Here is a 15,080-nt window from a genome sequence, read left to right on the forward strand (position 1 = left end):
TGTACACATAGCATAGCACTGAGCTGCAGGCAAAACATAAAACTCCATCAGCCACCTATAGAGCATGGTAATAATCTTTCAGATCCTGATATTTCCTGTAGAACATACCACTGATCAATTTCAGTGCAACCAGATAGAGGACTGACAGTATGTGTGCAATAAAAGGCTAGTGATACATTTATCAACCTGCTTTATAGCATGAACATGGCACTGAGCTTTCATTTAGGTAGCATATGTTCATATGTTGGAAATTATTGGGTCTCTATTCAACATATAATACTTTAGCCACAGTTCCTTTTCAAATTTTGCTGAAAGGTAATTGGGAACAATAAAATCTAAGTGCATGTTTATGTTTTTGAACAGAAATAGGTAAGGGCATATTTAATACCATAGTGCTAAAACAATAATGTGCTGTAACTGTAGCTACCTCCCAGATATCAATTGTTAGCAGTTGACTGTAAGCAGTCTAATGCCAATTGATTGAGAAGTTGCTTCACATATTCTATGTGTAGCAAACTTTTATCTTATTACAACCTATAAAGAACATATGAGTTCTAATACTGTGGTTCACATACTGTTTAACCACTTCCGGACCGCCCACTGCACATACACCGAACGCTAACACTGTGGTCCACATACTGTTTAACCACTTCCGGACCATCCAAAATGCATATATATGCTGCACAGATACCGGGGGGGGGGGGGGGGGAGAGCAGCAGAACGGGGATCTGCCTATGTATCTAAATATGTAAACAAGGTGGATCTCCGTTCTGACAGGGGACAACATTGAGATTGGCTGTTCCTAGTAATCAGGAACAGCGATCTCTGTGTTGTCCCAGTGAGCCTGGTCATTAAAGCCAAGCTCCACCCATTTAAAAGTCAGCAACTAAAAAAAGTGTAGCTGCTGACTTTTAATCAGACACTCACCTGTCCCATGGTTCAGCGTTGCAGGCACACAAAGCCTCGCTCCTCTTCCCTCCTCTTCACGGTGCCGGCATTCGAACTGTGGGTGCCCAGCTGTGACTTCACAGCCAGGCACGAGCTGCGCTGCATGCTGTGAATGGCCGGGCAATCTTCTGGGACCTGTGACATGTCCCAGAAGATTGCAGGAAGGGAAGGGGGAGAGGTAAACTTCCTTCCAGCACCGCGGCGCCAGGGGAGTAAGTGGGAGCTGGGTGCCTGTAAAAACTTGATACCTGCTCCCCCCCCAAAAAAAATGTCAGGGGGTCCCCAGCACTTAAAGCTGAAGTTCCATTTTTGGGTGGAACTCTGCTTTAAGGAGGTAAATCCTTCTGGGGCTAAAGTGGTTAATGAATAATGAGGATGTTCGCGGTTTACAGTATGGTGTATTTTATGAAGTAACTCTGGGTGTTATTTAAACATTTGTCTCAGTGCGGATGTTATCCTTTTTTGAGCATATAGCAGGGAAACAATGAAACATTAATGAAATATGACTCATAGACCAGAAGAAGCAGAGTGAATAATTGGATTTATGGGTTGACTCTACTAGAAAGTAATGTAACCGAGAGCAATATTGTGCCATAGCTCACCCAGGAAAAACACAAATGGTCAAGAGTAATATAGGGATAGACTTAGCACAGCTATATGAGGGAGGATGTAACAGAAGGTTACTCATTGAGTGGTCAAACTACTGATGTTTAAATCAGAGTTGGGAATGCAAGGTGTAGTATGAAAACACATGAATTATGATTGTATCTTCTATTTTCTTGTGGTCGATGCTAAGTGTTAAATCCCCAAATTGCATATTTTATCTCCTTGGGACTCTATGGATGAGATCTTTGCTCTACTGTTCCTGGGTCTTCACACCAGCTGTGACAATCACAAGGGGATTCAATTTTCCTTGTTGGATTTTTGTGTCGTTTCTTTGGACAAAAAAAAGTCCTATTGAGGTGTGTTTTAACTGCAGTAAAGGTAGGTAATAGGCAGCCATTTCTTGTGTTTTCTAATCAAATACATATACTCAAGCAATGTGAATGGAAAAAGCTTCATTTTACAAGAATCCTTCTCTACATGAGCTCTAATTGAACACCCAAGTTTGGTTTTGAAAACCCAAAACCCACCAAAGTGAACAGGAGTAGTGCTGAGAATTATGGTAGGGAGATCTTGCTTGTGGAATAGCAAAGAAATAACGGAAGCTTACGTATAAATCAGTATACCAGCCTATATATGTAACTAAATAAAAAATTCTAAGGATTTACCCTTTTAAACAATTTTAATTAAATCATTCAAAAGACTGTGGCTTCTCCATTTCTCTCATGAAAATCTTTGATAGTATCCCCTGGCTCTTGGGCTGCTCATTTTCATTGACTGGATTATAATTATGTTAATTTACTGTATTTACTGTATTTCCTGACAATTCTGATATGCCTACTATACATTGAAACTGCAGACCAGGGATGTGAAGGAAAGAAAAGTGCTGCTCCATGACTATACATGACTATACATAATATGACATGAGCTATAAGTGGACAAGTATGGACTACTGAAATGATACAGTATTGCCCTGACATCACCACCATTTAGGTAATGCTCAGCTTCACATACAGTATTTGAAAGCAGAATCCCTCTGACTTCCGCAAGATCTATAACCCAGTATGAGAAGTTTCATTATATTCTTTATATCGTAAAGCTGCAGTACAATAATTTCCTCTTCACAGAGCGCTAATGACTTGGCAAAATACTGTGCTCAAACTTGATGTTAAAGCAATGTACTGAAGCACCTGTATCTTGCAGAGCAATGCAATCATGTCCATTGCTGAGCCAAACAATGTGAGACTTCTGTTTAAGGTTACTCCTATGAGACATGTCTGTTCACAGTAAACATGAGCATCTCAAAGTTAATGAGTTAAAAACAGTAAACAGAAAGGTGTCTGGAAGCAAGCATATGTGCACTAAAAGAGAATTGTTAAAATTAATATTTGTCTTGTATAATTTTGAAGAAGGATAGCCCATCCCTTATTCCAACAGTGCATTAAACTAAAATGAAAAGGTCATTTAAATATGTATTACACTTACTGCAAGTTTCTTTTAGTCCAATGAGCCCACGCAAATTTCAGAGAAATTTGCTTGTCATTGCACTTAGTTCTCCACATGCACCAAAACTGGCTGGTAATGACCATTTGAATCGTCATCATCCTCATTTCACAGTGTTGGATTTGGGGCCACAATTATTTTGGTAAGAACAATCTGGTGTTAGGAATTGTTTTAATCAAAAAATCAATCTCGCCCCAGAGTAGTGTTACATTGTAAATAACAGCAGATATTACACAGGACTTCCAAGTGTCCAAAAGGTGTTTCACTAGTGGATGATGATTTCACTAGTGGCTAGTTTAAGACCCGGTTTATTTCAGTGTGCCTCCATTATGTTTCTCATTGTTAGGAGGTTAGGTTGTAGAAATAAGATGTGGCTGGCAAAGCTGTTGAGAAAACAGATGGTTCTACAGCACCTGGGGCACATGCTCTGCATCGCTTGCTGGATTGCCCTGATCCAGAAGCTGCAAAATCAATTTTTTTTCTGTGTTCTGGATTCCCCACAGTTCACACACAGATCTCAGACACAGGCACCACAGCTGCAATTCAGAGCTGGGGGAGACTCTACTAGGCTCCTCCTCACCTCACCACCTTGCTGCATCTGAGGTCTGTAAGTTGGACTCTTGGGGGCATTTTCATGTGTGGAAGAAGCACTTTGCTGGAGGAAAGATAGTTCTCGTGGCGAGGAGTTCTTTGCTGGGGAGGTGGGTTCTTACTAGAAGAGGGGGTTGCTGCTTTAAGTATGTTCTTACAGGATGGAGCTCTATGCTACCACTCGTTACTGACCTTTGGCTTGTTCCTTAACTACGCTTTTGCTTGATCTCAACCTGCTTGGCTTGTTTACTGACTACATGTATGCTTGATCCCAACCCGCTATATTTGCTACTGGGCCCTGGCATGCTTACCTCCTGCTGCGGTGATCCTGAGGACCGAGACCTGGTACTAACATGCAGTAAAACCCAGTTCCACCATCAGAGCTCTGGTGAATGCTGGTTAGTGCTTAGACTCCACACCTCAGAGGAGCCTCCATCATCTGCCAGGGTGATCTGCTTGCATATTTATCCTGCTCATCTGTGGGAGCCTCTCAACTGCTATAGCTACTGGTCTCTGAGCCTGATACCTAACCATGACATTTCTGCTGCTATTTTTGTCCATCCTGTCTTCAGAGTGTTCCTTATTAACATCATCCTTCTCAAATTCTGTATCCTGTCTACTATGTTCCTGGCTCCATCCATATGCTTAGATAACTACTAGTTCCCTATAGCTCTTCATTGCTACATTCCTGTCCTTGGCCTCTCTGTGCTAATTTTCTCCCAAACCGGTGGGACTCCTATGACCTGACCAGTGGCTCATCTACTGGCTACAACTATGATCTCCCCATACACACCATTGGTTTTTCTGACAACAAATGTTGAATGTGAGCTTGTTGGCGGAAAGTCTGACCGTGTTTATGCTCCATCGAACATTTGTTGTCGGACTTTCCACCAACAAATGTTAGCTAGCAGGTTCTCAAATTTTCTGCCAACAAATGATTGTTGTCGGATTTTCCGATTGTGTGTACACAAGTCCATCGGACAAAAGTTCACACATGCTCGGAATCAAGTACGAGTCGGAGATATAACTAGCATTCGTAATGGAGATATCACGTACGTCTTGTACGTCACTACGTTTCCTAATTTTTGGCCAACATTTGTGTGACCGTGTGTATGCAAGACAAGTTGGAGCCAACATCCTTCGAACAAAAATCCACGGTTTTGTTGTCGGAAAGTCTGATCGCATGTAGGGGGCATTAGTGTCATATCACTTAGACAACAAGGGAATACAACATTCTGAAAGTTGCCCAAATTCATGGGTACCCCAGTACTGCACCACACACACACAGAGTGGCTGCTATAGGTGAAGTGATCTTCAACTGACAGCATTTGGTCTTAAGAGAACCATGTCAGCAAGTCTATCGCCTCCAGTTTTATCTCTGGAGAATGGCTTTTCTGCACGTCAGAATCTCAAAAATAATACAGTGAAACTTAGCTGTCTCACAATACTTTTGTGCTAACATACATAAACAAAAAGGGTACTATCACCCATCATCATATATACTTTGCCGTATATTGTTTTCCCCAGAATTACTGACACACATGAAATAATACTTACTATATATTTAAAATTATTTTCAGCCTATTTGATTAGTTACATGGTAAATGGTATAATTCTCTCTGTATCACCTGTTACTGCTGTATGGTCAGTACAACAACTTAGCCACAAATCCCCGGTGGTTATAAAGATGCTCTCTTTTCTATCGATCCTCTAACTTTCCTGTGTTTTTGTAGTAATGTTTCATTCACTGCCGGCCACTGGGTCTCCCCGAAGGGAGTTGTCACGTGTAATAACACTCAAGGCTTCCACCTCAATGCTCCCTCACTGCTCCACTGAGCCTGTTTGTTGAGAGATAGGAGGAAAATCCTAGGCACTTTACAGTCTTCCCTGTCATTTCTACATGGGTAGTGTACTGGGCAGCAAATACATGTAAACACAGGCTGTAGAATTATGGGAATAAGCTTCTCCAGACCCAAGGCACCAATTAAGGTGAGCACAAGTGTCCTGAGATGGGAGCATCACGCATAACTATTTGTGTCATTTATTGGCTCTGACAGTCAGAGTCAATGTCAATCAATATAAAAATGACTTCAGAATAAATAAATGTTCTAGAGCACAGATGTGTCACTAAATAAAATGCTGGCTCGTGGCTTTCGCATGTTTTTCATATTCTGCCATTTATTTATGCCGGCTTCTTTCATGCCATCAAATTTGGTGTAAATAAAACATACTTAGGCCATTCAGACAGCTCATAAATTAGTCAAATGCTATATATTTTTCATTCTCACCAGATGCAATGAACATTTGGACACTGCTTTAAATAGCTAGGGAGTATATATGTAAAAACAGGTAATGATGAGCATTCTGGACTGGAAATATCCGTAGCAGTAGTTGCAGAATTATTTAGACTTTCTGCTAGTCAAGTAAAAATTGGTGTAATGTGTAATATACTATACAGTTTTAATTTCTGCACTTTAAGCTATTTTGTACATTATATACAACACTTGTTGGTTTGTAAGTAGTTCTTAACTATTTTCATGAATCTCTTTAAACACCTCAATACCAGCATGTTACACCCCCTCTTCCTTTTCAGGCCATTTCTTTCACTTTTCAGTGCTGTGATAGTTTGACTGACAATAATGTGGTTATACAATACATCTTTACCATTCTTGGGATAGATGAAGCTTTTTTGTTAGTATATAAAAGAAAACAGACTAAACTAACAAAAAAAAAAAAAACTGTTTCCCTTTCCCTTTCTGTTATAAAACATTTCAAATAAAAGCTCAAAAAGTGGTACTTCTTTTTCTATATTCTGAGTGCAGAAAAAATATGTAATGGAAGAGTTTGGTTGTTTGGTTTTAAAATATATATCCTTGTCCTGAGGTTTACAGGCATCCAAGACCCTCACTTGTTGCACAGTAAATAAAGAGTAGTTTGTGTATGCAAGTTTATATGAGCTCAGTGTATACGGAAAGTAGGCTCAGTGTCTATTTAACAATGCACCTGTGCGGTCCACACCTAATATTTTGTGCTATGAAGACATGCCCACTTTTTCACATTTTAATTACATGTCATGCTTACCAGTGTGGCCCTCTTTCTCATATTCTAACATTGGGAAGTATGACACAGTACAAACCAAATCTCTTTGTGTAGGTCATTGCTGTGCAGAGGTCAGGATTAACACACAGAGTGCAAGGGGCAAGAATAAGTAATGCACACAGTGCACTGTCAGGAATATGCAATGCACAGACTGCAGAGGTCAGGAGTGAGTAACACACAGAATGCAGGAGTCAGGTGTATGTAACCCAAAGACTGCAGAGGCCAGGAGTTATGTGTTGTACTTAACAGACATAAACAGAGTAAAGGTCTGATTAGCTCTGGACCCCAAAAACGGAGGACTCCAGCTGGGTCCTCAACCCACAGGCTACACACCAAGCCTATACAGTGGATTATTATATACTATAATAATATTAGATATATTAGAAGCATTTTCTACTGCACAAAGTGTTTCAGTTTAATATATAAAATAAGATCGAGACACTTCAGAACATACTGTAGTTAAGAGGTAAAGTTAAGAAGTATAATAAATCCCTTTTCACACTGCTGGATCTGCAGTCTTCCGCTGTACAACACATAGAGGACAGACAGGAGAACCAGGATCAGATCTGATCCCAAGGGAACACTAAATGGCTGACAGACACAAAAGCAACATATGTGAGCAGCTCCTTGTCTCCTTTGTCCAGTGTTTTCAGCAGCAATGACAACCTCACTGCCCAATGACAGCCATTTATCTCCCCCCAGGCTGGTGCCCTGCCTCTGCTACTGTTTATTAATGATATTATGAGTGTTGGCTTGGTGTCAAGGCAGATACCAGGCACCAGAACCATACTGATCCCCCCACCCGGTACACCACTGGCTGGGTGCAAGTTGTTTGCTTACCTGGGGTAGCTGGAAAGAAAAGCCCAATGCTTAAGAGCTTGATGATGCCTATGCAGTGACATATGGATTGGCACCTGCACAGTGTAAATATAGAAACTGTGCTGGTGGAAACGTCGGGGAAGTTTGTTTGCCATGGGGGACGAATAGTAAATTCACTCTGTTGCTGAAACACTCTCACTATGGGCTCCAGTATCTAGGAGGGCGGCATGTCAGAGAATGAAGGAAGATTAGACTTAGAAAAGGTTTGTTCATCACCTAGTACTGTAACTGGATTTAGTACCTGTTTAGACTCTCATTTAGGAGCTTGGTTTTACTTTGATAAAAAAACCTCCCAAACCAACCCGTCATGGCTGAATATGCAGGAGGCAGGAAAGTGCAGGCAAAATTTAGCGCTGATACAGACTGCCAACGCTTTGCCTGTGAAAACAGCTGAGCATTTGTCCCTGACAGGAGGGTACGGTAGGCTGCTGCTGTAAAGTGCACTTTATACCTACGGCAATTTTTTATATCATTGTAAAGTCAGATTCCCTTTAACTTGGAGGAGAGCATACTTTACCTGCCATAACTATTTATGACAGTTGTTAGCAATGCAAAATGTGTCAATCTAAAGGAAGTAGTCAGCATATTTTAACCCCATTGTCAGCTTCACAAGTCTAGTGTTTCAATTTCAGATTGCTGGTTAACTCCTACTTTACTGATAAAGTAATGAAGAACACATTTTTAGCACAAAGAATGTAGGCAAGAGTCAGATCTTAGCCCTGTTCTGAGTTATGCAAACCATGAAGAATTCTTAAACAAAAATTAGCAGTAGCCCCACTTATACTTTCAATCACAACACTATTCCCTAATGTTTGGAAATAAAACAAATTATGAGCAGTCTTTTTTAAATGGAGTTCTTTCTGAGATTGCTTGGGATTCCTTGAGACATAAGTAGTTGGGGGCTTATTTTCCACCTGATGGTACTTGTATAGTTTCAGTCCCAAAATCACTTAGCAGAAGGCTTGACCACTAATAAAAAAGTGTATTCCTTCCACCGACCACAAATGTAACAGCACATTCATTCCAATGACCAACATTCTAAAGAGGCACCATTCCTACTGACCACCAATGTAAGGAGAAACATCTTCTGAGTTTCAATCCAGGGAGGCACATTTATGGTCACCCCCATGGTATGAGGGCACATCTCCACTGGCCCTAAAGCAGTAGTAAAGCCTGCTTGGTTAATTTTACCTACACTTAAGCTTATAATAAGGCTTACCTGTAGGTAAAATGAACATCTCCTAAAACCGTGCACCACCCTGAATGTACGGCATACGTTGCCGGAAATTCAGAGCTTCGTGCCGGAAACCGAGGGCTCCCATGCACAGGGCGAACCCAGAATAAAGACAGGGAACATGTCAGCCTTCTCAGCTGTGACAGTACGGCGCTGGGGGGCTTTATTCCAAGGTGAGCATTTCATAATGTGCACATTATGCCATCGCCTTGAAGTTTTTTTTTTTTTACATCATTCACGGTTTACAACCGCTTTAATTGTAAAGACCTATGTCAACAGGCTTTGGGTGTCTGTCAACTGGCAAATGTAGCTTGCTACTGACATCAGTTTAAGACACTTCTGAGATCATTCAGAATTCATTGACAGGTGCATTTGATCTGCAGTTGACCTCCTTCTGACCCGCATTTGACCAGAATCAAGCTGTTTGTGCATTCTCATATACTTTTATCGGGAGAGAAGTAAGTTTTGATCTAAAAGAAAGCCTGTCAACACAGTAACCAAGGATGGGCAATTTTCCACTGACACCAAGGTAAAGGGGTCCTTTATTGACCAAAAATGAAACGGGTGCATTTATTTTTCATCAAGCATAAATGTAAAGGGACAATACAATTTTCACTCTGCACTTACTTTATTACTTTAAAATATTCTTTCTTTCGTTTCATGATTATTACTGAAGGTTGTTTAGTGGAGGGGGTGTTAAAAAAAATGATCCCTTCTGTGTGCAACATTCCATTATAATTATATTTTCAACTTACTGATAAAACTAATGTAACGTGAGCTGCAGATGTAATTTTTAGCAGGTGATTTCCTGAGACCCATTCATTATTTCAGGGGTTTTTCAATGGTAATGGATGATAAAGAAAGGCTGATTCAAAAACTGGATAAAATGTTTTGCGCAGTATAACACTCTCATTAAAATCTATAGTCAAACCAGAAATCAGAGGCAAATGAAAGTTGAATAAAAATGGTTTTTCGTTTCAAAAGAGAGCTGTCCCATAAGAGGGACAGCTGGGCATTAGATCATTATATAGTACAGGTGTTAATGTAAAATGGCAACCTGCAGAAATAGCTAAAACCTCCTGGGTCCTGGTGCAAAAAACAAAAAAAAAATAAACGATTTAATGCTCTGTTTCACATTTGGATTGTCATTTTTACCAAAATTGCTATTCTTTTTGAATAAGCCTACTGGAGTCTCAAACAACAGAGAACATAAATCACTCTAGCTATACCTTAGATATAACTTTCTTGGAAAATTAGGATCCATAGAAAGGATCAATGTAGTGTACTAATTCAACCACATATCAGCAATCTATGGCCTCATAAGAGCCACGCAGACATTTCCTTTTGTCTGAATTTTCTTTCAGAAATGTGTATGTGGATCTCAAAAGGCTAACCCCTAAAAAAAGAGTGTTATGAGGATCAGAGAAATATGCATGCCTGTGAGACTGCTTTTAAAATGAATTCATCTTTTTTGTTTTGCACCACTTCAAACAATGTAGCTTGGATTTCACATTCCAGAGATATTTAATCTCTTTTTATCAATGCAGCAGAAACACTAGCCACCTATTATTGCTCTAGAAATAGCCTTAATGAGAAATAGATGGATTGAACTAAATTGTTTTTAAGTTTTTTTTTTCTCTCTCTCTCCCCCCCCCACAGTTTATCTCATCTATGTCTGTATTATTGTCTTCCATTGCTCCATTGCCATTACTATCTATTGATCCCAAAATGCCTCCCTTATATTCTCCTTCGTTTGTTCTGTTCTTATCAAATAGGACATTTTTAGTTACAACAATCCAGGTAAAAGTAGCACTTGACTTGTCAAATCAATTATGTTCTTTTGTTCTTTTTTTTTTTCAATGCATATTGAATGAACAGCATGACATTCCCTAAGTAATGAGATACTGTTCATTCTGTGTTCCGGTGAAATTCTGGACCCCCTATAAGTACATTTTAATGCGCCAGTTCAGTAAATTCTAATATTTTATTTTTTTGTAGATGTGGGAAAGTTAAGCCCGGTTCAAAAATCGGCCACTTCAGCAGGAAAAGCTGATCTAATGACCAGCATCTGTCAAATAGCCATGCTGGAAAACCATCATTTGATCAGCCCTTGCAGCAATCCACATAAGTGAGGTGGATAGAGGAAACCTCCCTGCTCAGTTATTGTATCGCAGAAGCCTTCAGGGACATCCGCCTTTCATCCACATGTGTGAGTGGCCTTTTGACCACCGCTGTATTTGAACTGTTTATTATAGAAATTTGTTGCCACCAGAAGAGTTCTATCTAACGGGACTGAATCACTTCTCTCTTGACTACAAATACATTCACCTTGAGGGGGAAGGCTCCAACGCAAGTTTATGGGTCCCGTCACTGGTACACTTGTTCAGCTATTTCCACTTGCCACTGGATAGACAGGGCCTGTGCATAGTGGTTAGGGTGCATTGATATTGGCACCAATTTTGGCATTATCATTTGCATCACCTTAAATTGCCAGGGTATTATTTCTGTTACAAATGAAAAGAACTCACCGCTCCAGGTGTAACTGATATGCCCACTGGAACACCTGAGAGCCGCCTCTATGGTAAATTGTCAAAAAAGTAATGGCTGCACCTCATGTGGGCTCCAAGTAAAGATTATTGGAATATGAAAATATCCACAATGACACCAGAGGACACCAGCAGTGGCAGAAATGTGCTTAATCATTACCAGATTATTATTATCATTGATATATATATATATATATATATATATATATATATATATATGAAAAGGGAGAGAATATTTCGGTATCTGTGGCATTCTAAGCAGTTTACACAGTTTTGCTGTCCCACTACACTAAATAGCTAGCATGTGGGAATCTTTACAGAAATTAAGGATGATGATTTACTAACTGTACTTATTTATATTCTTGGTCTTTATTACATAGCTATAAGTTTCTGTTGGCCTCCATCCTCTTATCTTGATTGCTTTAGCTCCCCTGTTACTTTTGTATGACTATTTTGTTAACTCTGTCCAATGTCTCATTATCATTATTTGTTTTCTTCTTTCTTTTATGTATGCAGTTTCTGCTTGGTACACCCTGGAGCTAAGCCAGGAACAAATCCTCTCTTCTCCACAGTGTTTCTCAGTGGCTGTCTATTGATTCAGCATTAAATCTGGCACAGAGAAGACAGTCAGGGTGACCTCTGTACTCTGAGCACCTTCGGAACAATGTGAATGAACAGATGTACATGTCCATATTGACAAACTGTGACTTACTCACCATGAGCATCTCACTGGTCAGTGAGTTCACCAGGTCTGACACAGACGATCGCTGGTCTGTTTTTCGGTCGCTCTCATCTGGCTGCGCTTGTCCTGGCACCACTGTTGTGTTTGTGGTTTTGGTCCCTGCTGGCACTCTTAAAAAAGAAAGAAAAGAGACGTGTTAAATTTTGAAACAAAATCATCTGGCTGTGGCCTCGGAAGTAGATGAATGGAGCCAAGTGCCAGCCACTGATCCAGAGAGGGTATTGGAATTCACCCAAGTGAACATTCCACAATAAAGCAGTCATTGCACTATACATGCTATGATAATCAGTAGTCCAGGGACTGCAAGCAGTGGGCGATGGAGGTTGTATGTTAGAGCTAGCTGCCTACAGTTATAAATAAAGCTGGTCATCATGCATGATTTTTGTCAATGTTATCAATGTTATCTGAAGTGAATTTTAATGGTGATTGAGCATCTGGATATGTTGCAACTCTTCCTTCTAGCATAATAGTGAGGCAGGGGAATGATAATTGACATTCACTAGTAATAAAACTCACTAAAAGTAAAATGACCTGAATAAGAGATCCAGAAAGTTCAGGTGCAAAACTCTAATGTACACAAAAGAGGAGTGCTCATTTTTCATCAAAGGTACAGGCAATTTATTAATCTCAGGCTTTCCAACACTCCTTATCTTATCTCTGTGATGGCCGATTGTGGCACAGATTCAGACATTCATGTTGATGTGATTTGGCTAACAATTGTGGAAGCTTTATGACAGAGTTGATTGGGGTACAAACCAGTATCAATACAGCCCAGGTTTGATACCCGAGCTGTTGTTGGCCCTTTAACTAAGGTGTGGGCCATTACAGGGTTTATCATTAGAAGGGACATAATCAACCATTGTTGGCCAATGACCTGTACATGTATGGGTGCCTTAAAAGATAATATTGTTTGACTGTCATAGGTTAATACACAATACGGATCTGTGCACTTTGTTGTTAAGCCTATATGTGTACTTTGCTCTTCAGAAAAGTGGTTGTACATTATGTATGGAATATTTCATATTTTATAAAGTAAATATGTCATCGCAGAGCACACTAATAATCATACTGAAAATCATGGGGTTGTTCCATTTCTGTTTTATCTGTCAAGGTTTGTTATGTCAGACTATGCCCTGGCAGTCACACACACATGACTGACTATCAGGGATAAACTGATATAACAAACCCTAGAGGTTTCTCTGCATCTCTGGACTTGGCTGATTCCAAGCTAAGGCTCAGTGCTGACTACATCTTCTGAATTTATTCTCTGTCACAGTTTAACAGGGTTTGTGTTTATGGAGATGAGCCAAGCTCAACTGCACAGCACCACAGACACAACAGTTAAGTAGTGCCATCTAAAAGATTCATAAAATAAATAAATAAATAAATGTATTTCTAGGTTTACATATACATTATATATGCATGTGTTAATGCCTAGCAGGATTTATGTATGGCTGGCATTGTTAACTAAAACTCGCCTGTCTACACAGAAGCCAAAATCGCAATTCTGGTGAAATTGCACTCAAACCGCAAAGCTATTCACACGGAAACATATTTGTGGTTTCAGCACGCATATGTGTGAACCAAGGCTAAACCATAAACTTTTGCCTTGAGCAAAGGCAGCAAAATGTTAATGGTGGTGTCGCAACCATTTCTCATAGTTCTTGAACTTCTACAATAGACCAGTGGAATGAATGTCATAGCTAACAAATTGGGGATCTCCCAAAATGTCTTTTAAAAACCTGTTTCTGTTGCAAGTATAAAGGCTGGTCTTTCAAAATTCAAATTCATAGTTTTAATAATAGTAAAAGTAGCTTTTGTCATGCTGCTGTGATGTTGACTATTTTTTCTATTAATTGCATACAGTACCTGCGGAAAATTATTGGGGTCAATGTACATTTAATTTAAATTATAATATAGTTTTCAGTTTACATTGTAGTAATATAAACTGTACACTGCAGCTTGCAAAACAAAGGCAATACAGTTTTCAGTAACGCTATTATACTGAGAATGAGCTATTATACCACAGCTCATTAGATCAAGACTCTACAGTACATACAGTATGTTTATATCTCAGATACTTTCTTTTAAGAATGTGAATTTTTTTAGACCCCTCTAAATTTTAAACTAAATTACAGAACTCCCTTTGTGTTATAACTTATATTGGTCCAATATTAGGAAACTTCTCCAATAGGAAGAATCTTCATACTAAAGAATCCAGGTCAAGAAAAAGTTCCTTTGCCTTGGGATCACCATTATCTTAGTAGAACCATACAAGGAATATATAGTGTATCATTTTTAATTTTTTTTACCATTTATTGTTTTGACATGGTTGTATTCATCAGTCAATCATTTGAGAAACAACTATTCTTCCACACAAACATGGGTGTTGAAAGTTTTTTTTAAACTTCGCAAAAATAAAACTTAATTTGATGGCTGAATTTCAGCTGAAAGATTGCACAATTACTCATCAATGTTTGCAAGCCAAAAACTATAAAACAAAAAGATTGTTTCTATCAAATGACTGTAGAAATACATGTATGGCATCCTTCAGGGGTTGTGTGTCACAGCAATGGATGCTGTTTAGTATCTAGCTGTCATGATTTTAGCTGGTACATTCAGGCAAGGAACAAAAGTTCCTATGGGCATGGAATCGTTTTGACTGTCAGAAGAAGATATCACTGAATGAGGACTGCTGTCAGTGCTAGTCAGATATCTGCATTAATTTTAGTAAGACTAGCTCTTCAGTTGGTGCATGTGTGTGTATGAGGGAAGTTGGCTACAGTATGCATTCACAGTAGGAGGCACTAATGAGCTTACAAAAGGGATGCACAGGAAAAGTCCGGTTTGGTGTCCATAAGTATGAGCCCATAAAATGCCCCTAAAAGGTGTGCCTGGTGTAAACTAATGATTACCAAGAGGAAAGAGCTTAGCT

The 15,080-nt window shown here is 39.5% G+C and overlaps 1 protein-coding gene across 7 annotated transcripts in view; it reads right to left on the bottom strand.

Annotated features, from left to right (window-relative positions):
- Positions 1 to 15,080, bottom strand: part of SYT7 (synaptotagmin 7) — a 564,911-nt gene that overhangs the window by 90,425 nt on the left and 459,406 nt on the right. For all 7 annotated transcript variants that reach the window (XM_077460750.1, XM_077460749.1, XM_077460751.1 and 4 more), the window contains one exon: positions 12,120 to 12,255. In XM_077460750.1, coding sequence (XP_077316876.1) covers positions 12,120 to 12,255 — 136 coding nt within the window. The remainder of the gene's footprint in view (positions 1 to 12,119; positions 12,256 to 15,080) is intronic.

Source organism: Lithobates pipiens, unplaced genomic scaffold (genome assembly GCF_037356315.1).
Source record: "Lithobates pipiens isolate NorthernLeopardFrog02 unplaced genomic scaffold, aLitPip1_a1.2 Scaffold_10, whole genome shotgun sequence".
Lineage (NCBI taxonomy): Eukaryota > Metazoa > Chordata > Amphibia > Anura > Ranidae > Lithobates > Lithobates pipiens.